The 26,702-nt window shown below is 40.0% G+C and overlaps 1 protein-coding gene across 2 annotated transcripts in view; it reads right to left on the reverse strand.

Moving 5' to 3' along the window:
- The window catches only part of IARS1 (isoleucyl-tRNA synthetase 1), a 180,950-nt gene that overhangs the window by 134,993 nt on the left and 19,255 nt on the right, over positions 1 to 26,702 (reverse strand). For both annotated transcript variants that reach the window (XM_084634253.1, XM_084634252.1), the window contains exons 6-12: positions 26,442 to 26,559; positions 22,761 to 22,908; positions 19,763 to 19,850; positions 17,983 to 18,043; positions 15,268 to 15,363; positions 9,035 to 9,157; positions 7,475 to 7,566 (exon numbers count right to left, since the gene is read on the reverse strand). In XM_084634253.1, coding sequence (XP_084490379.1) covers positions 7,475 to 7,566; positions 9,035 to 9,157; positions 15,268 to 15,363; positions 17,983 to 18,043; positions 19,763 to 19,850; positions 22,761 to 22,908; positions 26,442 to 26,559 — 726 coding nt within the window. The remainder of the gene's footprint in view (positions 1 to 7,474; positions 7,567 to 9,034; positions 9,158 to 15,267; positions 15,364 to 17,982; positions 18,044 to 19,762; positions 19,851 to 22,760; positions 22,909 to 26,441; positions 26,560 to 26,702) is intronic.

Below are 26,702 nucleotides of genomic sequence, written 5' to 3' on the forward strand. Positions count from 1 at the left end.
AGCTAAATTATCCTATATTGCTCAAAACAAACCTACTACGAAACTGAAGGAAAAAAACCCAACAATTCAAGAATTTATTCCTCTACTTAAAGCACATCCCAACTATGGTTTTTGCTTCTGCTGGCACTGAAATGAAGTTTGTAAGTGACTGAAATCTATTACTTCCTTCCAACCCAGTGTCTGCCTCCCAGTATTGCTTGTAACTTACTATCATCAGTAGGAAAGCAAATACAGACTGCAATAGTAGCATTTCTGTCTTGTGTAAGGCACCCCTCTAATATTGGTTTGGCTTAACGTCCAGCATTGTAAAGTTTGCTACATCAGAAAAATAAGATTGCATTAGCTATAGTATAAATTCTCTCAGACACAGTGATTTGCCAACTTCATCATGGAAACAATACATGAAGGTCATTTTCCCCCTCTCCCAGGGTAATCTCAACCTAGATAAGATAATGATGTTGTTCAAGGAGAATTAAAGGTGATCCTTGATACAGAGCAAAAGAAATGCTCATTGCTTAAGGATTCCATCTAGTGGCATTAAAAGAAGTCTGTACTTTTTTATGTATCTAGATTTATCTAGGTCCTTATATCAATGCTGCTGCCAAAATCTTTTGAGTAGGATTAGTACAATTTTAAATAGGGTGACCAGATGTCCCGATTTTATAGGGACAGTCCAGATTTTTGGGTCTTTTTCTTATATAGGCTCCTATTACCCCTCACCCCCTGTCCTGATTTTTCACACTTGCTGTTTGGTCACTCTAATTTCAAAGCTTTTTTAGAAGTGAAACAGTATTAAAAATGTGTTTCTTCTTAAAGAGACTTGGATTAAAAACAGTTTGAAACCAAATATTCTTACCAGATTACTGAACTACATTGTTAAAAATCTAACTTTGTTCTTTATTGTTTAAAGTCTTTATTTACTTTATGCATTACTCAGATAAACAATGAAAATGATGAGTCATTTTCATGTACTGGTTTTCATGCACTTGGCTGCATTTTTGGGCTGCCAACATTTCACATAACGGATACATTTCAGCTGGTCTAGGGCAGTGGCTCTCAATCGGGGGTCCAAGAGCCTCTGGGGCCACAAGCAGGTTTCAGGGGGTCCACCAAGCAGGGCCAGCATTAGACTTGCTGGGCCCCAGGGCAGAAAGCCAAAGCCCCACCTCATGAGACTGAAGCCCAGGATCCTGAGGCCTGCCACCTGGGGCTGAAACCAAAGCCTGAGCAATTTAGCTTCACGGACCCCCTGAAGAATAATCCTGCTAGCTACCCCCTAATGCCAGCCCTGGCTTTTATAAGCAGAAAAAATAGTTGTGGCACAGTTGGGCCACAGAGTTTTTAATAGCATGTTCAGGGTGGGGCTCAGAAAGAAAAAGGTTGAAAACCCCTGGTCTAGAGTTTTCTCGATATTATAAGAGCAGATCAAATCTAACTCAACAGTGAGTTAGATGTCTGACTCTCTCAAGAGGTTGAACACAAACAATCCTGAGTGTAAACTTCATATAACGCAGTTTTCCCCATATATTTTATTTCTCACTCCCACACATTCAAATATGTAGTCTTTGGAAAGAAAACAGATGGCCATAGTTGTCAACAGACTTTGGATGCATTAAAACTTGCTTTATATTAGGCTGAGCTGGGCAAAGAACTAACTGTCAGCACATCTTAGAGGTCTGCATGGTGGATTACAATAGAGCAGTGGTTCTCAGATTTTTCTCTCTCTCTCTCTTTTTTTTTTTTTTTTTTACAGTCACAAAGGATTGAGAGATTCAGGTCATGAGAAGATCCGAATGGAAGGCTGTCTGAGTCACCACAGAGTGAGCTAATGAGATGTGGGAGCTGGGCCTTCCGGTGGAAGTGCTTCTCCCTCCCATTTTAGGAGCCCAGTGAAGCACTCTCTCCCCAACCCTGAAGCTGATCATTGTTTTGACTGGGTCAGGAGCTTTTCTGGCATTGGGTGGGAGGAAGCAGACAAAGCTGGGGTGGAAGAAGCCATGTGATGGGATGAGCCCCTTGCCTAGACTTCTGTTCTGCCCTTATGATCCACGGAGTTTGCTTATTGCCAGCTAGAGGCTTGCAACTAATTTGCTTTCACTAGCTGATTAGCACTATAACTGGTAGCTCAAGATTCATATTCTTCTGGACAATTTACAACTCAGTGGCAAACCACAAAGATGTCCCTTTAGCTCAGTGGTTCTCAACCTGCAGCCCAGTCAGGACAGAGCTGCAGCCCATGTGACATCCTCAGGGCCATACAGGTAGTATTGGATGTGGCCCACAACGGTAAATAGGTTGAGCACCACTACTTTAGCTATACAAAGTTGGAAGGCTCTAACAGTAAGCAGCAATTATTGCCTAACGTAACAAATCTTAAAAAAAAAACAAAAAAACGCAGATTTCAGACACCTTTAAAAGCAAGCCTTCACTCAGTGATCACAGCATCAACATTCTCAAGACTTCCCAAGTATGGCCTGCAATTGTCTAATTGCACCCCTCCCATCTGTGATAGCTGTCTACTATTTTCCCATTCACAACTACATAATTTTCCTGTAGCAGTTATAAGAATTTATTACATGGAAAAATATTTTTAGCTACTTCTAATGCGATTTAACAATTTGAAATTAGGAAGATAGCCAGCACTATATGACCACCAAGATGCCCACAGGTCATCAGATGAAAGCCACTGTGGTAGAAAAATTCTTTAACTCAAGACCAACTATGATTAATCTACAAAAAACAATTCTAGAGGTTGAAGAATCACAGCCACTAACATTACTTTATTAATCATCACAGTGAATAAAACTGACAACATTGCCTATCTTTATTGTCTTCATGTGGGGAGACAGAAGAAAAAACAAAACAAACAGATTTAGCAAACTGAAAAAAAGCATTCATTGGATCTCACATCAAGATAGCCTCTGAAGGCAACATTTAACACCAATTAATGTAATTTATTCTCCTTCAGTTTATTTCTCTTCCATACCAAATATTTAATTAAGTGCGCAAAAATGCAGAGGAAACCCAATACAGTAACTCCTCGCTTAACGTTGCAGTTATGTTCCTGAAAAATGCTACTTTAAGCGAAACGATGTGAAGCAAATTCAATTTCCCCATAAGAATGAATGTAAATGGGGGGGGCACGATTTTTTTTCCAGACAAAAGACTATATATACACACATGCATACACAGTATAAGTTTTAAACAAACAATTTAATACTGTACACAGCAATGATGATTATGAAGCTTGGTTGAGGTGGTGGAGTCAGAGGGTGGGATATTTAGCAGGGAATGCCTTACTGCTAAATGATAACTAGCACTCGGCTGAGCCCTCAAGGGTTAACACATTGTTGTTAATGTAGCTTCAACTCTGTAAGGCAGCACGAATGTAGGGAGGGGAGACAGCATGGCAGAGAGACACAGCCACACACCGTGTGTGTGTGAGAGAGATATGCATTGCCCCTTTAAGTACTCTGACCTCATTCTAAGTACACTGCCTTTTTAAGTAGATCAGCAAGTTGAGACAACAGCTGCTGCCAGCAAGCTCCCTCCATCCTGGTGTCCCTCTCCTGCTCTGTGGAGATAGAGTAAAGGAGCGGGGGGGGGGAAGGGGGCAGGAGCAGGGCGAGGGGGACACCCTGACATTAGCACCACTCTTCCCTCCACACCCTGCATAGCAAGCAGGAGGCTCTTGCGAGCAGCTCCAAGGCAGAAGGCAGGAGCAGCACATGACAGTGTGGGGAAGGACAGCTAAACTGCCCGGCAATTGATAGCCTGCTGGGTGGCTGCTGAACACAGAAACATACACACACAAACTCACTCTCCTGCTGGTAATAGCTCATCCAAACTGACCACTCTTCAAGTTTAAATCCAAGTTAAACCAGAACATCTGGGGGGGGGGGGTGTAGGAAAAAACAAGAGGAAACAACCCCCCCCCAGATGTTCTGGTTTAACTTGGATTTAAACTTGAAGAGTGGTCAGTTTGGATGAGCTATTACCAGCAGGAGAGTGAGTTTGTGTGTGTATGGGGGTCGGGGGGATGTGAGAAAACCTGGATTTGTGCAGGAAATAGCCCAACTTGATTGTCATGCACATTGTGTAAAGAGTTGTCACTTTGGATGGGCTATCACCAGCAGGAGAGTGAATTTGTGTGGGGGGGTGGAGGGTGAGAAAACCTGGATTTGTGCTGGAAATGGCCCACCTGATGATCACTTTAGATAAGCTATTACCAGCAGGACAGTGGGGTGGGAGGAGGTATTGGTTCATATTCTCTCTGTATATATAAAGTCTGCTGCAGTTTCCACAATATGCATCTGATGAAGTGAGCTGTAGCTCACGAAAGCTTATGCTCTAATAAATTGGTTAGTCTCTAAGGTGCCACAAGTACTCCTTTTCTTTATGTGAATATGAAAACTTGTCCACAGTTCACCTTTGTATGATTACCAGTATACAGCCTCATCGTAAAAGGAAAACATGACTGGTCTCACACATTTAATTCTATAAGTGAAAAAGTTAATTTTCAAGTGGATTTATCTTTTTTTGTTGCTTTTACTCACTCCAAATTTAGCACAAACCTAAGCAGTGATATCGAAGTCTTAATTTTAGCAGCCTCCAAAGCTTCTAACTCATGCTTCCTTCCACGACATCCCTCCACCAACACCTCTTTTTAAAATACGAATAAACTGGAATAAAGGATGTAAACTATGTGTTGCATTGTGCAATATATATTATATACAAACACACAAATGCAACTCAGTTAGAATTGCAGATGGCTCTGCAGTTCAATATATTAGATTAACGACGCTTATCTAAAGGTCCTTAACTGTACAGAAAAGTCTGGTTATCACATCCACACTTTCAAAAGGTGAGTAAAACTTACAGGCAACTTGAGCTTCAATTGGTTTGAACAACTGCCGAGTATCTCAGCTTTTAAGTGACAAATTTATGCTGTACACTACTGTTAACATTGATCAAAATGTGCATTTTGGGGGGCCAATGTAAATCTTAAAATCACATTATTTGCAGTTTTTGGTAAATGATGTAACCACCAATACCTTTAAGCCAGCTGAATTCCGGCAAGAGGTGACAGAGTACAGTAGATGCTTGTCTGCAGCAACACCTTGTAAGAGCAATCGCCACTTATGAGCAACATTTCCCCTGGGAACATTTTCCCTACCGAGAATTGTCCACTCAGTAACAACAACATAGCAGCCACATACAACCAACATTTGTGACATCACACCAGGGGCAGAGTTTGGGGGAGTGTGGGGCATATAGGGGCATGGCCTCCCCAAACTGCATCTTCCCACCGCTCTCCCAACCCTGGCCCTGAGTGCAGCTCCAAGGCACACAGCACAGTCCACTTGCCCTGCCTGACTGAGCTTGTGGGGAGAGCATGTGAAGGGGGGAGTTTGGGGAGAGGGTCTAGAAGAGTGATTTTTCGGGGGAGGGGAGAGATGGGGTTGAGGAAGCAGCAGAGGCGCAGCTGGAAGGTTTCTTCCTCCCTTCCTCAGCATCTGGCTTGCAAGTGGTGGGGGGAGACTCTGGGGGAGTTGCTATTTAGAGTGGGGAGTATCTCGGCTGCTGGCAGCAGGGTGCGGTTGTGCTGTTTTTCAGTAGGAGGTCGGACGACTCCCTTCCCCAGGCCACTGACCTGTCCCCTTCTCCCCTCTGTCTCCGCTGTCCATGCTAGGAGCCATCATGCCCCTCCATTGCAGGCTGTGCACAGTGCCCTCCCCAGCCAGCCAGCCCTCCCTCACCAGGGTGGAGCATGAAGCTGCCAGTGGGAGCATCCTCAGCCTGTACTCTGCAGCCAGGCTCACTCAGTCATTTTGCTGACTGGGGAATCCCCTGACCCATTCACCCCAACTATCCCATCCCTTCCAAAACACCCTTAACACTTCATATACCACAGCCCACCCCATGCCTTCCACCACCTCATGAGCCATCATTAGCAGGAGCCATCTTGGACCAAACTTGTCTCAGTGTCGCCCCACTCACCCCACTGTCCCAGGGGCAGGGCTTGGATTCTCTGGGACTGAACCCCTGCTCTGACTGGGGTAACGGGTTCTGTCTCCTTTCTCTGCCCCCCCAATCTCTCCCCAGCTGGAGGGGGCACTCTCCCACCTGCTGCAGGAGAACCAGGCCCAGCGGGCTGAGCTCGTGCTGTGGCAGTCCCAGGGCTGAGTGGAATGTGACATGCCTGCCATCAAGGGACCGCAGCCACACCCCCAACCAGAGCACCTGGGGGGCAGAGGTCAGGGGGACCTTTCTTATGGTGAGGAGGGGACTTGAAGCTTTGGCTCAATTTGAGGGGTGTGGTGAAGGCTTTTGCAGCCGGCTCTATAAGGGAAGGGGTGCTGAGCATCAATGGGGTGTGCTGCCTTTGGTGTACTGTACTGTTTTACGTATCAGAAAAAGCAGGCTGGTCAGACAACACTTCCCATAACAGGAACAGCCACTTAGGAGCAACATAGCAAAAGGACTCCGATACGTCACTACTAATGAGCATCTACTGCAATAAAATCAATTCATACAATATGCGAACATTTATGTGGATTGACTGATCAGCTTTATTTCTTTTTTATCAACAGTATCTAGTAGGAGTACAATGGCTCAGTTTGAAATACTAAGTAACAAGAGTCTCATGGGATTCTAAAAACCTGAGGAAATCGGTTTAATTTAATTTAAATTTAAATGAGATGAAGATAGTAATTATAGTAGAGATGGAAAAAACTGCTTTATCCAACACACTGAAAGGTTAAACATAAAAATAGAGTTTAAGCCACTTTGAAAATATACCTGTCAAGAAAACGTTCAAAGAGCCTCCACTAAGAATGTCATCCAGTCAACATTTATATTTCCAAGGCAGAAATCCCTTTGATTTGTTAGATTTTTTTTTTGTTTATTTAACAAACAGTGAAGCCCTTTAAAGTGAGAAACCAGCAGATTAGTCTAGTACAAGACATACTGCAAGCTCACATTGAGCAAGTTTTCCAGCATAATTTTGCCAAAAGTACCACTTCTGACTGGTAGCATTTTCAGACAGAAGTTGGGCAGAAGTTTTGCAGATTCAGTAAAGCTATGAATGAACACATTTCACGTATGTGCCCACCCAAATTTGGAGCAGAGAACTGGACACTTACTTCCCTTCCAAGGTTTGCTGTCATTTGGAAGGAGATCAGGTATCTACTCTCAATTTTTGAATTAATGACCGCGTGTTTTAAATGCAAAAATAAAAAATAAAAATAAAAAAAAAATCACTTCTAGAACTAAATTACATTTTCAAATTTAATTCAGTGCCACAAGTTAATTGCAATTCAGCAGTACTTTATTTCTTGTACTTTCACTATCCTTGCCAAAAAAAAAAATAAAAAAAAAACCACCAAGAAAAACAACCACACTTAAGAAATTACTAGTTATAACCCTCGCATTTCTCTATTAATCTGAAAGTCAAATTTATTTCTCTTCTTACCTCCAGCAGAAAGGATAATTGTGCTTGAAAGTACTGGTGTGAACCAGTCTACCTTGTTCTTTCAGAGCTTTGATGATGTTCTTATCTGCATCCTAAAAAGAAAAAAAAAAAAGTTTTCTGAGCAGAACGTTGAAAATTCCCTGTAATAGTTAATTCATGGTTGGGTCCTCAATTGAAAGAGAGAAAGAAAGAAAAAGAGAAAGAGAAAGAAAGAAAGATCAATATTTACATGCGATGATGTGAAACAACAATGTTATGGCTGCAGAATTTGTAAATTCTTAATTATGTGCATCTACTGGGGAGGTACCATAACAACTACTCTAATATTCTTGGAAGAGAACATGCTCCTCAAACTGGGATGCATACCTGCAATTCTAACTTCACCTTATTTTTGTGTGTGTACGTTACAACTTTCTTTACAAATCACAAATATTTAAGCATACCCAACACCAGCCAGACGCACAAATTCCGTTATGTTTTCAGCCATGCTGTTTTGATACCATAACATTAAGTCTTTTGGCATGTATCGATGCAATTGCTTCAAACCTGATCTTTGAACCTCTTCACGAAATTTGTACTGCTTTATAGTGTGAAACTGATGTGGAATGATTCTAAATTTAGATGTGAAGGCCTAGAAACCAATAGAAGACATTTTATCTTTTATAACACCTCACCAACTGAACCTTTATTATTAGATTGAACAGTTGTATTTAATTCAGGCCCAAAATCGGAGCAGCAACTGATATTCAAAGAAAGCCTGCTGGATTAGTTAATTGCTACAAAATACTCCTTTGATTAAAAAAAAAATGTGCTAGGAAGTTTGATAGAACAGTGCTCCCACAGTGAAAAGACAATTCAATATCATGAAAACATTTTTAAAAGCATTGAACTCTGGCTTACAGTACCAGTATCCTAAACATGAGAAGCTCCATATTTCCTATTTATCTTACTGCCTTATACATATTAGATGGCAACTGGAAAATATTTCAATTTGTTTGCATCATCCTGTATGTGCATCACGGGTTTAAACTTTACAGTTTTCATACCATTTTCCCTTTTTTTTTTTTTTTTAATGTGTTTAACTATTGATATTATGAGTGGGAGATCCTTATTTAAAAAACAAAACAAAACTTGATTCTTCCCATGACAGGCATATAGAGCAGGCATTAGAGTACACTCTCCTTTCCTTTTTCTAAGACTTACATCATTGTTAACATATCAAGTTACTTATTTGCCTAACATCATAATGAACATTTTGTGTACTGACAGCACACAAGATATCCATATTTCTCTGTTTCAGAGGAGCAGCTGTGCTAGTCTGTATTCGCAAAAAGAAAAGGAGTACTTGTGGCACCTTAGAGACGAACAAATTTATTTCTCTGTTGTAGTCCCAACTGGAGACGGATAACCTTTTTTAATACAAGTCTTTGTAATATGGCCGTCAAAAACATACTGAAGACAAAACCACCAGGGAGAGAAAAATGAGTTTCTACCACATGTAAATGCTAGATCAAACTAAAAAAAAAAAAACCACTTTACTATTCCCCCAAGTCCACCAACCTTCACATATTGTCCAGCAAAATCCATCACTTCTGCTGTGAAGCAGCCTGAAGCATCAACAGGACAAACTGGAACAGAATCTTTCTGAATAATATTAAAATCCATGCAGACTCTGTAGTCATCCTAAAAGAGAAGTACAAAATATGTTATTCCTAAATGTAGCTTTCAAAAGTCAAGACCTAGGAAAAGGGATTAAAAATTGAATATAAAGCTACTTCATAATTAGACGAAAAACAAACAGTCAAATAATCCCAAAAAACACTTTTGAAAGCATTTTTAAGCAATATACTTCATCCATCAAGATGAAAAGAATGATGTAGGGCACACTTGTTCCCTACCACTTAGGGTTGTGCCAGTTTCCTAGTGAAGGGAACAAGTTTGTTCTATTTTACAGCCTCTGCCCATCATTTGAAAGTAAAGGGCTGGGGGAATACATTTCATGCTATTGTATGAATTAAGAGGGTACACTGAAGTTGTGGTATCTCCTTAAAGCACATGCCTGTAATTCTGTTTCTCAGAAGGCACGTAGTTTTAAGAGATGTCCACTCCTAGGTCCATGCTCTCCACATTTAACTGATATGATTTCCCCCAAGGCTTCAGTTCTCAAGCCTTTTAATACATAAAACTAAGCACCAAACACATCAAATACTCTCATGCTTTAAGTGGGGGCGGGAGGGGAGGTGGACAGGACAGTTAGAGTACTCATCCCAAACAGCAGCCAAACCTGAAACTGTAACCAAATTAAAACATAAGTGTTGCCTTCCTAATGGAGTTGGAAAGTACATTTTTGACACAAAAGGCACAGTAGCACAGAAAAAAAAGTTAGCAATTAAAACTCTGACATCACCTTCAGGAGGAAACGGGAAGAAACCATAGCATCGTTTTATTTTCTTGAAAAGCAAGGCTTTGTACATGCAAAGGTCAGAACCGTGCTATATGTGAGGTCCCCTTTTGACAGTTGAAGGTTATTGCATTTTCTCTGACCAAAGTAGGCATGGACTTTGGGGTTGAGAAACCACTATTGACAAAGTTCATTAGATATGGTTGCAGCTGAACTGGTGCTGAACATGGTCAGCCCTTCTTTACACTTGCTGCTAAGACCTTCCTTAGATGCAATCTTTGTCAGCAGCAATTCTGTTTTGTAGCACAGACAAAGCCCTTATTATCAAATCATGGTACAGAACAGCTTCTATTTGTTTGGCTAGCACAGCTATTATATCCTTGTCCATATTGGTCAGGGAAGTCATGCTACAATCAAGCGTTATGGTACAGGATGAAATGGTGAAGCTCACTCACAATGAGCACGAAATCAACTGTTACAAGGACTAAAGCTTTACATGTAAAAAAACACCCTCAGGTTGCAGCAATCATTTGGCTCTGAAGACAAGACTGACTTTCTCCTCCACAGCCTACTACGTGTACAGTATCTATCTGGCCTCATCTGTGTCATTTAGCTCATTTGGTTATTTGACCAATTCCTTGGTTAGTCTTCCATTATCATTACATGTAGCAGGCAGATTGTGGTGTTAGTGTAACCCAGATGAAAAAACAAAGCAAGAACTGGAGTTACCACAATAGGGCTAACATCATGAGCTGTAAAAGGCTTTGGAGAAAGAGCCAGTGCAGAGCACATCAAAGCCTAGCATACTGACATCTGTCCTATATATGACTATGACCCCTCAGCATTATAGGATCTGGGCCAAGAGGTGACACTGTGGTATTTGCATCATCAGTGCAGCCCACAAATTATATAACAACCTAATTACTCCAGTTTTCAACTGCTGGGTGCCTTGACTCTGAACAGCTTAGACTGGAAGCTTTCCAGACTGAAAACTTACTTGGGTGAGTGTGCCTGAATTCAGGCACAGATATCAGAGTGGCAATGACAGCAAGCTCCATAAGAAAACAAGTAAGGCAGTGACCATGTATGTCCATGACGGATATCTTTATGTCCACACTGGGGACACAGACATACAGAAAGATTAAAAAAGCAAAATGAAACAGAAGAAGTTAGAAAAGAAATCTATATTGAAAAAGTTTAGTTTCCTTCTTTGAAAAAAATTACAAAGAAAATTACTGAAAAATGTTATGGAAAACTTAGGACTAAAAGCTAAAATTCAACTAAAATAAAGGTTGTGATGCAACAACCATGATTCTATATCATCTCAATAACAAGCCCATATCATTCAGTGGCAAGGCAGTTAGCAGCATTGTAGCATCTGCCATTCAAAGCATGGAACCAGGTATGGGGCCGGTATTAACACCTACGTAATAAACAGCTGGATGGGGGTAAACCCTGGTTATACAATGCAGAAGATCTGCTATATAGCTAGCAGAAAAATAAAAACTCAAAAACATGTATGTGACTGTAGACGAAGAACTGTCTAGGCTGCTTAATTTTAGTAGCATGTACTTTCAGATAAACAAAGATCAGAAACTTAATGCAAGATTCATGCAGGCTGGTCTTGTTTTCTGATCTATGTTCTTTTTGAATTGTGTGATATTTAATTTCATGAGCTGGATAATTGTGAGCTAGTTGGTGACATATTAACTCAAGTTGGGGGGAAAACAGTTTGCAAACTGGTCTTAGACTAAGAAGTACTCTAGAACTAACTGCATCTTTTTTTACCCTTTAAATTTTGGTTAAGAATCCTGTGACGTTATTGACATGAACTGCGACTGTATAGATCATTGTTGCAACCAAGGTCCTACAGTTGCACCTAATCTTGTACAAAGGAGGTCAAGTAAGGTGTCTATGGAAAGGTTTTAATTTGCTAATTATGATTATGCTGTCTATATGTAAAAAGAAAAGGAGTACTTGTGGCACCTTAGAGACTAACCAATTTATTTGAGCATAAGCTTTCGTGAGCTACAGCTCACTTCATCGGATGCATACTGTGGAAACTAAGTCCACAGTATGCATCCGATGAAGTGAGCTGTAGCTCACGAAAGCTTATGCTCAAATAAATTGGTTAGTCTCTAAGGTGCCACAAGTACTCCTTTTCTTTTTGTGAATGCAGACTAACACGGCTGTTACTCTGAAACCTGTCTATATGCGTGTACCATTTTTGTATTTGAAGTTATGAATATTGGCTATGTACTTGTTCTCAATGTGTTTAATTATATCTAAGTAGCATCAGTGAAGCATTTGGTCGGCTTCTTGAGAAAGGACTATTCTGAGTAAGTTCCCAATCAAGAAACACTTAACTGACAATGGATTTTGGTAGATGCCAATCCACATTTGAGCTTTCCTGGGAACGTTCAAACTAACATGTAAACAATAGTGGCGGCCTGCAAAAAGCTGAATCATTCATGGACATGTGACTTGCCCAGGTGGTTACAATCTCCATCTTGTTGCTGTGATTTTGCACAGGAGAACAAAGGGATTTCCGGACATAAGAAAGAGAATATAAAAGGCCCAGGAAGCCTCTCCATTTTGCCTTCAGCTGGCTCAAGAGATGGCCTCTCCACCCCCAAGAGATGCCTGGAAGAATCTGGAACAAAAGACAGTAACTACCGAGGTGTGAGTGATTGCTGGACCCAGACTAGGAAGGAGTCCAGTCTGTGAAAGAAGCTTATTGGAACATCTGTGGGGGTGAGATTTCATCTGCAATCAGTTCTTAATGTATTAGGCTTAGACTTGCGTGTCTTGTTTTATTTTGCTTGGTAACTTACTTTGTTCTGTCTATTACTTGGAACCACTTAAATCCTACTTTTTATATCTAATAAATTCACTTTTGCTTATTAATTAACCCAGAGTAAGTAAGTAATACCTGGGGGAGCAAACAGCTGACCATATCTCTCTATCAGTGTTATAGAGGGTGGACAATTTATCAGTTTACCCCGTATAAGCTTTATACAGAGTAAAATGGAGTCTTTTGGGGTTTGGATCCCATTGGGAGCTGGGTGTCTGGGTGCTAGAGACATGAGCACTTGTTAAGCCATTTTCAGTTAAGTCTGCAGCTTTGGGGGCGTGGGTCAGACCCTAGGACTGTGTTGCAGCAGATTAGCGTATCTGGCTCAACAAGACAGGGTTCTGGAGGCCCAAACGGTCAGAGAAAACGGGCTCAGAGGTAGTCTCGGCACATCAGGTGACAGTCCCAAGGGGGTTTCTGTGACAGAACCCATTACAGTGGCATAGTCAGCAGGATCCGAATCTGTGCGGGGAACCCCAATGGATTACTGTGACCACTATAATCATACTGAAGCCACATTTTACTTCATTACGCATCCTTGCCTCAAGAGACTTCTCTTTATTCAGAGACAGTACACTAGGTAACAGAACAAGCAGTGAGTGGTTAAGATGTTTAAATATTTCATGGAAGGTGGGATTCTCCTCTTTTCCCCCCACGCTCCCACTTTCCTCTCTTCCCCCTCCCTTGTTGCTACTAATATACCCCTTCTTCCTGCCCCGACGTCAGTGTCATTCACTTCAGTTCCTAATACAAAAAAAGTAAATGAAGTGATAGAGAGGAAACTGAACTACAAAACGTGCTCATCAGAACCAAGGTCACATGGCTTTTTAGGCGGTCTCTCTCCTCTACCTGTTTTTCTCTTTAATTAAACTGAAAGCTTTTTCAGGAGAAGGATCATATTTCTCCTATGTGTTTGAACAGCACTTAGTTTATTGGAGCCCTGATCCTAACAGCCTCCTTTAGGAGCTAGTGCTTTTTTGAACTAACTGGAGGGGATGAGGTGAAATGCAGAGATGTCCAAGAAGAAAAGGTTTCAACATTCAAATCAAATGTGTTATTTAACAATGTGCTACATAAATTCCTTCTGAAGACAAAATATCCACGTATTCAGAAATCAATTTGCTATATCATGAAGTTGTCTACTCTATAGGCAAGTAACAGAAAATTTGGCTTGTGGAGTTAGAGCCATATCACAACATATGCACTATTTGCTATGCATTAAACTGATAGTATCTCTTAAAAACTTTGATTTTAACAGACTGCTAATTATTTCATAGCAGACAGCTTTTTCTCTAAGTTAATTTACATTTTACTGCTTAGTCCTTGTGTACTAACAACTGTATCAAGTTCTGTGAAATTTTCAAACTTCTTTTTTTACACTAACACTCCCTGTGTGGGTTCATCACTTTTCAGTTAACACTTGATCCGGAGTCTGCTTTTATTTGTAGATATGGTGAGGCAATTGTCAAATTAAGGAAATTGTGAACCTTCTGTGCCTCTCTAACCAGTTTATTCTACTCATGTAATTAAAAGTAAAAAGTAGGAGGTTTTCCTGAGTAATATGTGGACAAGAATTTTCATCTTGACAACAGGAAATAAAGCATAGGAATATACACATTCTTCAAAAGGAGACAACTAAATAGGTTGTCACTGAGGCCAAAAAAAAACAAGATTAAAAAAAGGATTGGGCATTTAGATGGATAACAAGAACATCCTGAGTGGCAGTATACCAACATACAATTTATTTAATGCATCAGGAATTAAACCAATTTCTAACTACCAGAGGTTAGGAAATATCTCACATCTTCCTTGGAGGCATCTGTTGCTTGCCACTGAGACAGGATAGCGGATTAAGCGGACCACAGGTCTGATCTAGTATGTTAATTCCTGGGTTTACAAAGGCCAACTGATTAACTCTTAAGAGAATCTGTCCGACTTTTCTAGACTTCAATATCTCAAGCAAATTGGGGAAAGGAAAAAGGAAATAAAACATCCTTAAAAAAAAAAAAAAAGGCCATTGTGCAAAAAATCCTTTTAGCCCAAAGGGACAGAGAAGACACAGAAGCAGGTTAAGTACTTTTTTGTGCTCAACGCAGATAAATTAACAAATGATCATGTTGAAAGGCATACCGTGCTGAACAACAGTCCTAATATTTGTCCAGTTTATGAATTAGAACAGCTGGTCCCTACTTAGCAGTAGAATACTCAATTCTTCTTTGTCATGAAGCTGGCGTTTCTCGATCTTCAGGGAAGAGAAGGAGCTAGAGCACTCAGATGCTACAGGCATGGACGTTTTATGAATAGTAAAGATAACAGGAATGGACATCTAAACTATCTCCCCAATGGTGTGCAAGTAAAGGGCAATTGCATCTACAAAGAGAAGTTTGAGCGTTCACCAGAATGCATGCAATGCTTTAAAAGCAACTGATTACCCTTATTGGCCTGCAGAGAGTCAGTATTGTGCATCTGTAAGGGCCCTTGGAGGCCATGGGAACGTGCTCCAAGTCAAACATATAATAAAAGTTAGTTTTTACTTACAGCACCGAAGTAAGGAGCCTGATGTACAACTCCTGTACCTTCTTCCTCCTTCACATAGTTGTCTGTGACCACAGTAAAAGCACCATTGTTTTTACACTGCAACACACAAAATATTGAAGTATTATATTCTTTTTCAGACATACAGTAAAGTAGCATTTTTCAAAAGGATTGGAAAATGTACATTTAACAGGTCAACCTTTAAGTCAAAAAGCTACAATAACCAGAACTATATTTTAGTTTGCTTTATGCATAGGTATAATTAATTATCTGACATTTCTAATCTCTTATCTCAGCTAAAATGCAAAGCCAATCCATTCTTTTTACAGAGCACGAAGAGCGTAAGACTAAATCTAAGACTTCTGTTAACATCATAAAGTTGACTAATCCATATGCTTGCACTGATCCAATCTCATGCTTAAGAGACTACAAATTAATAGGATCCTATAAACAAGATACATAATAAAAAAAGTCTCCAGCCATTTATAGACCTATATATACACACATACATATAATTATTTATAAACAAAGAAGCTTCTGCATCTCCATTGTTTCTTATTACCATAAAAATAGGGGGGGTTGCCACTAAATATTTTAAGTCAGCTGACAGGTTGATAAGCACTAAGGAAAGCATGAAGGTAAAAGTTTGGGATGACATTTAACATTAAGTTTTAACTTTAATGGTGGAAGAAAATCGTGAAGGATAATGGAACCAATTATCTGCTATCTGTTCAGCATTCTGATAATTAAGAGTAATGAGCTATTTTCATATCCCTCACATAATTTAAAAGTAACTTAAAATGAACTATCCTCGTGATCACAATTGAAGCAATGATTTGTCACAATATTAAGTTTTATCTTGATCTGAAGAGAGATTTTTGAGAGTAAGGAAGCAATTCTGAAAAAAGCTGGAGTACACATATCAACTAATAAGGAATACAGTAAAAGCTTTTTTATCTGGCATGTTGGGGAAATGGGGGGTGCCAGTAACTGAAAAATTCCGGTTAACTAAGAGGGAAGGAGTTTGGGTGCAGGGCTGGGTGTTGGGGCATGGGAGGGAGTGCAGGGTGTGGGAGGGGGTTTGGGGCAAGGGTGCCAGATCCAGGGGGTGCTCATCTCAGGCTCCCCGCAAGCAGTGACCTGTCCCTGCTGCTACTAGGTGGAGAAGCAGCTAGGCAGCTCTGCACGCTACTCCTGCCCCACGCGCTGGCTCCGCAGCTCCCTTTGGCCAGGAACTGCAGCTAATGGGAGATGCGGGGTGGCGCCTGTGGGCAGAGGCAGCGCGCAGACCCACCTAGCCATGCCTCCGGCTAGGAAAAGCAGGGACAGGTCACTGCTTGCAGGGAGCCACCCAAGGTGTGCGCCCCCCGGATGCGGCAGCCTGAAACCCCTCCCATGCCATAACCCGATCCCCCCTCCCACACTCTGAACCCCTCATGGCCATTCCTCTGACTAGGAGCAGCAGGGACATGTTGCTGCTTCCAGGGAGCCACGTGGAGCCAGGTAGGGAGTCTGCTGGCCCTGCACCAACCGGATTTTCTATGAAGATTAGAAATGCCGGTTTATAGAGCTTTCCAATTAATACAGGGCCAGATAATACAGCTTTTACTGTATTGAGATGCAGAGAGGCTACCATACAACCTTCCAACAAGTTAGTATAGAGCCTATCTTTATACCCTGCAGTCCAGTTAATAGCTACAACTGTGATTCCCACCTTCTTCCAAAAATAGGTCTGCTCTCTATTGTGTTGATGAACTCCTTTTACCTCTGCTGACTTCAGGAATTGACTGCATACACCAACTATTCTTTTATGTAAAGTAATTATGTATCAGCAGTTCAGTACTTTAACTATTTGCATCATTCAGTCAAGTTCTATCAAAATGCTTATATACCGATTCTATTTTCCATAACTCATTTCTATAGGCCCATGATGTGTATTAAGCTATGTTCTTAGTACAGTAAAATATGTACTCCTGCTTTAAGTGCAGCATAACAAGACATCCATAAAGACTGGAAAGGCAAAAATGCAAACAGTTACAGCAATATGGGGTCTTAATACTCCACATGAAAAAGCACAAAGAACCTCCAAGTTCAATGTCATCATAATTCCACTTCTGAATACTGAAGTTATGGTTTTAGAAGGCAGAGAATGAGGATGCTGACTGCAACTGAGCAGAGCTAGGTCATAGACACTGGGGAATACTGACTGTTCAATAAAGAGTCCTCTGAAAACCTAAGTCATCCCTGCTCTCAACCTTCATCACCTCCAGGGTGTGTACTTATATGAAGTATAAGCATAAAGGACATAAGAAAGGAAGGCAAAAACAGAAGCAGCCAACTTTCTGGCAAAGTGACAGTTCTCTCTGTTGCAAAGCATGAGATGAGAGTATAGCCATGTTAATGTAATAAGGGACAATGAGTTTGTTTGTGGAAATACAGGCCTGAGATTTAACTTGCTTGTTATTTTACCTATTTTCCCCACAAAAATCCCTTGACAGTTGGGATTTTATTTTAACATATAGCCAGTATTATCACTAAATCCAGCCAAATTATGGGTCTTAAAATAAATGAAAGCAAATTCTTAAAGCACAATATTCATTTTGCCATCATATCAGTGGGAAATATTGATCAAAATGTACAACTATTTAAAATTGCAGTCTCTTGGTTTTAACATTGTCATTTGGTTCTGTGGCTAAACACAAGACTGACTTATCTTACCTTAATAAAATATTCAAATAGTGGTTTATATTTCTTGCCTTTAAGATTAATGCCAGGAAACCTATGTAGAAAAAGATTTATATGTACACACATTAATACACTGTAAATTGCACTAGTTACCTTATAAAGACTAAATCTAGAAGTACTATTTTTCTCTCTTTTTAAATATTTTTCATACTGAAATCTGATATGAGGAAAAGCACTTGATTTCCAAATAGTTTGCTTCCTACTTCTACCTTTATTTGTCAACTTTAATACTGAATGAAAGCGGAGATATTTGTTAATGATTTGCCACTAGTATAAATTCATTATCCCCACAATAAAGTACACATTTATAAATTAATGCAGGAGCAAAGCATAAATCAGTAACCCACTTCATAAGAAGTTATGATAGGACCATCAGGAAATAAAAAAATAAACTGGTTATAGTGGAGCTCTGTAGTATAAGCAGAGTGTCTACTGGTATTTACAATAACGAATAAAACTAAGTAAACATTGGCCCCAAATTACTAAGTCTAGAACTCCAAGCTCAGACGTGTAGTCTCCTGAAAACACCAGAAGGGGATGAGAACTTAGAGCTCTAAAAAAGGACTGAAACAATTCATGTCCCAAGCTTCAAAGAGATGATTAGTTCTGAGACAAAAAAAACAATTTTAACATGCTGGAACATGGAACAGAAAACATGAAGGTGTGAACTATACAGGTGAAGAGCAGTGTAACACACAGGGAGGAAAATCTGGGAAACTAATAAATCTTCCACGATTAAAAAATATCTATAAATACTAAAGAGCCAATATATAAGAGGCAGATGCATAACTTGCTTAAGCTTTTTCTAGGGAACTGCAGGAAAACAAATTATGTATGCTCCACTTCGGTTTTAAATGTATTTTCATTCTCAAAAAGATGTTCATGTTATAAAAAATGTAATTGTTTTGTAAAAAGGGATAAAATAACTGGCTTTATCTAGGTGCAGGAAGTTTCCAGTTCTTGGAAGATACCCAAGAGTGGATAGGATATCACTGCAAAAGGAAAGGTAAGGATGGGCGGGAAGAGAGGGAGCATAAATGTTTTTGTCATACTGTATGCCTTTTATAAAAATTATGTTTTCTGCTGAAGAGTGCTAAAAAGGTAAATCTGTTTACAGCAGCTTTTTGAATTAGGAAGTTTTATTTTCTATTCTAAACTGTATTGGGATGAATAAAACAAATAAGTCCTTAGAAATGCATGCTGATACTAGCTTTACAAGCGGAAGAGGTAGACTACCATATGGGAAGGATACTGGGTTGCTGAAGACAATTTTTTTCCTACTCTGGCTTCCAAATATATTGTGTTTATAACCTTTTCCTTAGCTACAGTAAACCCAGATGCAGTTGCTACTCTGACAAAAACTTCCATCCAAGCCTAATTTGCAGTTACAGATGTCAAATCCCTTGACAGGCTGTAGCAGGATGTACATAAAAAGACATTCATGCATTAAACCTATCTCCTAAGAAAGGTTTCAGAGTAACAGCCGTGTTAGTCTATATTCACAAAAAGAAAAGGAGTACTTGTGGCACCTTAGAGACTAACCAGTTTATTTGAGCATAAGCTTTCGTGAGCTGTAGCTCATGAAAGCTTATGCTCAAATAAACTGATTAGTCTCTAAGGTGCCACAAGTACTCCTTTTCTTTCTCCTAAGAAAGCAGTCTTGGATTCTGCAGTTATCTAACTTCTTGCAGTAGTTCATTACTTATTTATAAAAAATGGAAGTTTAAAAGTGTGCAATAATTCATGTACTTGCCTGTCAAGTATCACATAATCACTTTCAGATTTGTACAGTGCTACCAGCCTGGCTTCCATCAAAATATAAATCTTCCCTGTGGCACTATCTAAAAGGAAAAAACAACAACAACAAATGAATACTCTACTTTTGTACCATTACAAAAGCTTCCATTTCACACAAGAGCAATAAGACATCAGGTCTAAAACTACCCAGAATAATTCTGCTTACTAGACTCAAATTTTCTATTTTTCCCGAAAGATACATTTATACCCGTTTGATATAAATGCATCGCAAAGAGCTAAAATTTAGGCAACACACTCTTGACATCAGCATGTGCACAGACTCCCTGAATTGTAGAGGTGATGCTTTCAGGACCTGACCTGCTGAATTGAATTAAAATACCATGGCTGCCTTAACAGATAGTTTGCCCACTGTTCTTTCTGGCAAGGGAAGGCAACCAAATAGGTGTAGCCCAGGCAGATAAAACAGAGGGAAAAACACTGGGCTAAACTATAATAAATTAAACAAGAGCTGCAAGAATTAGTAGATCAGCGCTTTACATAACAATCACACTCTATCCCATTTTGCTGTGTTTCTGAGATTTACTATAACATCATGAAATTACTCTTAGCTCCTTTTTTCTTGGATTTAAAAAAAGGGAAGGTAAATAGGAAGCTTTAAATAATCAAAGTTGAACCTTTATCAAGAATAGGGTAATTCCTCCCTACCACTAACTCCCATACCCTTATATCAACTTGGAATATTTTCACTACTAAGGCAGATCACTATTCCTCCTCACCCCAGCTACCTTTAAAGGTGTAGTTATAGTTTGACAATCAACTTCTGATTTTCCCCAAATTAGCAGAGGTCTAATACTTTGTACTGGTTTAATTATTACCAAACACCAAAATCAGCCATGACGCTGCCATGCAGGAGGCAATGAGATTTTTTTTCCCCATAAAATAATATTAATTTCTTATCTAACACTTTTCATCCCCAGATATCACAATATTTTATAAAGGAACATAAGTATCCTTATTCCTATTTCACAGATGGGGATACAAACACAAAGGTGATTTTTCCACAGTCAAACAAAAGATCAGTAGCAGAGCCAGGAATAGAAAACAGGTCTGACTCCCAGTCCAGGACCTGCCATACCCAGGAGGCCATGTTGCCTCCACCTAGGTTAATTTATTAATTTGAAGAGGCCTTTGGAAATCCTAGAAGTCCTGGGAAGAAACTAGCAGCAAGCACCTACTCTTGAAGATCAACCAATGTTTTGCCATTATGGCAGAGGCTGTGGCCAAGTTCAGCTAGATATGTTGTAAGAACAGTCTGAGGAAAAAAGTGCATCTGAAAGCCAAATGTTTTCCTAGTGCTTGTTCATTTTAGGAATTTAAGTTCCAAACAGCTGTTTGTTTGTTTTTAATATTCCGTGAAAGACTATTCTAATCGAGGACAAGTTCACTTGGTTTCTCGTTATAATGATGAACCAATATTTCCTGAACTAGGATGTTCCTGAAGAATGAGTTAAATCCCATACATCCTGTGAGGACAATGTGATCTTTGGGTTAAGTTAATGTTGTACATACAGCTGTTTAAAAGACTTTCACGGGGGGGAGTGGGAGGATCTTTTTTCTAGCATACTTAGTGCATTTGACAGCACATTATGCATAGTCAGTGTCACTATTTCTCCAGTATAGTCAGTAAGCAACAAGTGAGAAAAAAATTTAGACAATAGGGAAATGCGATTGCAAAATAATTGGTAGAAGTTAGGTGTTATGCCTGAAACTACTGTTAACTCTTTTTGAGCTTCATAGGTTTCAAGATGATTGTATGTCTTAATACTTGAAGGAGTGGTCAGGAATGAAGACTTAAGGAACAAAACTGAATTTATCCAAAAGCCTGTCTTGGGAAATGGTTGATTTGTCTCCCAGTGTTTTACATGTGCCACTACCTTAGGCATGCATAAATTAAATTTTAAAGTCTATGTTAAAGTGAAAACTCTAACTGTGCCATTTCATCTGTGTTAAGAAAATGCCAGAGGTAATCTGAATCACTGTATTTGGTTATGTATGCTACAAATTTAGAAAAGGTCAGCAGTTTTGGAAAATCTGAAAAATTGAATGCAAAAATGACTGCTTATGCCCAAATCAACCAACAAGATCTTAGTGTATTACACAGTCTAACTACAATAAATATTAAAATATACATTAGAAGAAACTTATTAGAACAGGGAATCATTAGGAGGAACTGCGTTTCTTGTATAGATATTGCACAACACTAAGGAAAAATATTCCTTTCTGAAAATGATACAAGGAACAAAGGATGAAGATAACATTCCCCTGGCTGCTGAGAAGCTGGAGCTGTAAACCTCTGAAAGACGGTGGGAGAAGTAGCAAGTAAAGCAAATCTATTTTTTTTCATACATCCTACCCACCTGTTATACATGAATTCCATTTTTAACCATAGGAACATGCTGCAGTGCATTTCCCAATGTATCAGGGGCCCTTGAGGAACAGGCTACCTTACACACTGACTTGAGCTAGCCTAATACATTCTGATTCTCCTCACCAAAGGCAACGAGCCAGTTTGGTCTGAAGTGGTTGGGAAGTGGGGCAAAGCAGAGAAATTGACAAGGGAAGAGTTAGGATTGCTTGGTGAGAGACTCTTTGGGGAGTGATGGGGGATTAACTGGTGAAATAACTAAACACCCATATTGCATACCTGTTTTTGCTCACTATGTAGTAGCGTAGTATGAGCATTTATTATGTAACTGCTAGTCCTTTAGTACTCATGTAATATAGCTACGATACAATCAAAGAGTACAAGATGAATGGAGATTTTAGCAACACAGTAAATTGGACTCATCCTTCAGAACAGCATACAGTCAATTCCAGTGAAATGCTACATGTTGAAAGTCAAACAGAATTGTATATCACAGAGACTGCCATACACATGCATGAGTTCAATGGAACTACATTTTCATTGTATTTCATATCAGGTTAGCACTTGCCTTTTACTTTCACATATTGCAATTCTGGGTTAACACAGAGGGCCAAGTTACTAGGCAGGGTCCAGGGGGTAGTTGTCCAAGCAACAAGAGAGACATTTTCATCTTCATCCAATGGGAAGCTCACAATCACCGAAGGATCTTGAACATCCTTAAATGAAACAGTGATAGGGAGAGGGATATGAAAGGTTTCTTGTGAGTCGGCGAGAAAACACTTTCCAAGGAAAAGCAGTGACAGCTGTTGTCACTCAATTACCTGGTTCCTTTAGTGCCCTGCAACCTAGCTTGTCAAAGAAAGGCAGTAAGAGTGAATGCAGATGAGGACCAACTTAAGCACATCTCTCCACCTCCCCCGTGTAGGCTACTTGCCCAAATCACGAGGGACACAACTGCCTCAGCGTAGTCAGAGTTTATTTCTAAAGGCTGAGAGCTGGGTGCCTGACTCCCTCAGATGCCTTTGATAATCCCTACCTAAGATTATACAAAGATAATCCAAGATCGGAACTGGTTAAAGGTTTCCTTCATAGTTTAATAATTTTTCAGCTGCTGAAACCTGGAGTACAACACTCACCTAGTTTGTCCCAGGAGACCAGCAGTTGGGAGGACAAGCTCTTACTTGAGAAAGTTTTCTCTTAGCAGGCAACTATTGTTAACCAAGGCACATAAACTATATGTCCTCATACATATGAGTACGTGGATGTTTAAAACATAATGCACAATTGACAGATGGTTTTCTACCAGTCAGCCTCCAAGAGTCCTGCCTTCAATCATGTCAAAGGAATCCTTTTGTATTAATAATATCAGTGTTACACTGGGAGAGAGTCAGTGGTGCAAGTAAGCAGGTACAGTCAGATACACCGTACCAGAAAGGCATTTTCAGAACAGCAGGGCTCTCCCGGGAACCGCAGCAGAACGTGGGGCTGCCACTCTCAGTAGCCAGTGCCCCACGCCAGGAGCTCCTCTGCTATATCAATACCCACCCTCAGCTCCCCTCCCAGCCCTGCTCTCCAGCGAGGCTGTACAGACCCCAGAACGGAGACGCAGCTGCATGGAAGGGCTGGGGGCGGTACAGCCCGGAGCTGCTGGTGTGGGGTCACCAGGCAGCCCCATGTTCTGCTCCTTTGGCCGTTGGGGTTCCTGGGAGAGCCATGTGGTTCCAAAATCAGTATCCAGTGCAGCGGGAGGACAGAGCCCCACCCCCAAGTAACATGGGTTGGGATGGGGAGCAAGGCAGAGAGGGGTCACATGGGGAGGTCACGTGCACCCCCCCTTTAGCTCATGCCCCCCTTTGTGTCCCTCCCATGATTTGCCTATGCATACCGGTGAGAATTAAAATCTCTTTGCACCACTGGAGAGAGTGAAGCACTTGCACAAGTAATAGTTTCTGTATTATCAATACTATTGGATTGTGGAAGATCTTAAATGAAGTTAAGCCCTGATGAAGAGCCCAGAGTCTTACAGGATTCGCATTTTACATAACTGTGTAAGGAATTATTTCCAACAGGCAAATTTGAAGAGCAAGTGTTACTCAAACCCCAAATCTTTTGAAGCAACAGCAGTTTTATGGCTCAAATCTAAGTGGCAATACAGATCTACCATAGCTCTGTAGAGCTCGTTACCGAATGGCAGCCTGCAGAAATGGTAATATTTTTGTTATAGAACTAAAGAACAAGTTTGCTATTTTGTAACTAAAAGTAAAAGCATTATCAGGCTCCATGATAGATTCTTAATGTGGAGTTTGATTCTCTTTATAAACCTCAAACTGCGTCCATTTATCTTTCCTACCTACTTCACAGCGGTGTTATGTGAATAAACTTAATGCTTGCACAATTTTGCAAACAAAATACTACATATACATTGAATATTTAGTAAGCACAAGTCTTCAATTAATGCTCTGATCTAAATAAATAGCAAACTAAACAGGGTTGGAAAGGTCACTGCTCTAATAGAAAACCTTCAGGTGAAACCTAGATGGATATCTGAAGTTGTTCAGGTAGGTAGACAGCACTTTTATTTCTGAATTGTTGGTGAAACAATGACCCCCACTGCAACATGGTACTGTAACATTAGAGGTGCACCTGGTAAATGAAATATGAAAACCTGAAGACACGACCTCTTTTGTTTGCAAGAGAAGGTGTGTTATCTGTAAAGTCCCTGACAAAAAGGTACATGGGCAATATTCTTCTGCCTGCCTAAAATCCCCCTGGAGTTTCAAATGAACAATTTATTCTTCGTTTTCCCTCCTAAATAATGGCTCCTTCATTCCACCAATAAAGGGATACAACTTCCATGGCAAGAAAGCTGATCCTTTGGTGTACTATACTGTACAGTCTCTCTTTAGTTTGTGTGCTATGAAATCATTAAAATTTAATAAAACATGCAATGTTTTCCAAAGTGAAAAGTTCCAAACTGCATTAAAAAGCTTTCTTTGGGCATTTTTACAACATCTAACAAATTAACATCATATGCATAAACCAGAAACACTCAAACAGATTATGTCACATTGCCATTTGTGCACTGAAAGCATCCCTGACTCCTCTCCAGCAACACAGCTCAGAATAGATACTTCCACTATGGAATGGGCAGCTATTTACGTCAAAGCTAAGGGCTGTTCCAGAAGGAATTCTTTCTATAAGCAGGTGGGGCAGGCAACAGTCAGACTCAGACAGTTATGTAATGCTTGGATTATGAGCAACACCTAGGGAAGACCATGCTATAAATAAAATTTAGTCCCTACCAATTGTTATACAAAGACCGGGATGTTTCTAACCAGCTTGTTCGAATGTTTCACAAAGTACTAAACATGCCAAGCAACTCAACAACATCCTGGCATTTTGAAAGCTGAATCTTGTTATATTTACAAATAAAATAATTGCTTAGTATTTCTCGATTTGAGTTATCTCAGTTCCCTTAACAATATACTTTTCTTTACACAGACACAAAATGACTGGGATTTTATTTATTTATTTTTCAGTTGTGAAAGTTTGCTACATGGCGGCCTCCTCTAAGCACACTTATGGTTTCTGTTACACACTAAAATCGGTTTTTATACTATACTAATAATATCATGCTTCATTGCAGAAGTTCATGATTCCATTTCCTTCCTTCGTTTCTTGAAATGAGTGCTAAGGAATAGCTTTACTAATGGCACAAGAGAAGGCAGAGGAGCAACAAGTGGTATTTAAGCTGCAACACTGGATATAAGATCACAGAATTTAATTCTCCTCCCACAACTCATCTGCTAACTTTGGTAAGTTACAGGTGAGTCTGCTGAACTGCCAGCTAGGTCACCCCAGAAGATAAGAATCAATATACAGGGCATCCTCTGCTGGGGTGAGCAGGAAAGGTGCAGTGTAAAATATTCACTGTAGAAACCCAACAGTGAGGTATCAGAAACGTGTGAGGTAGAAGTGGAGCAATTTCCCAGATCAAAGACTGTGAGAATGGTGAAAGGGGAAACAAGTAATGACCAAAGCAACTGCCAGAAAAATCACAGCAGGACATATACATGACTAGGCCAGCTCTTTACTAGCACTATTCTATCAGTTTGGAGTATGTCGATAAGCCTACATTCCATGCAAATGAAGTATTTAAACTTTCCAATCCAAAACAGACAGACACTCCAATATGACAGAGCAATTTCAGGGGTCAGATTATTATACACACATATAGACACTGACATACCTTGTAGTTCTGGTGAGACTCAAAATTCGAAAGGGGAGTGTTACATGCTGTCGAGAAAGGCATAACCTTAACGCCTCTGTAAACCAGTCCTTTGTCATACAGCTGTTTGAAAACCCACCTACAAGTAAATAAGGAACATATAATAGCTTAAGATTCAAACTAAAAGCAGCTGTAGTGTAGGATTATGATCCAGTAGAGAAGATATTCTGAAAAGTTCATATAATTTTCAAACTATAGACAATATTTACTACTTGAAACACC

The sequence above is a fragment of the Lepidochelys olivacea genome (assembly GCF_965140295.1).
Source record: "Lepidochelys olivacea isolate rLepOli2 genome assembly, chromosome: 7".
NCBI lineage: Eukaryota > Metazoa > Chordata > Testudines > Cheloniidae > Lepidochelys > Lepidochelys olivacea.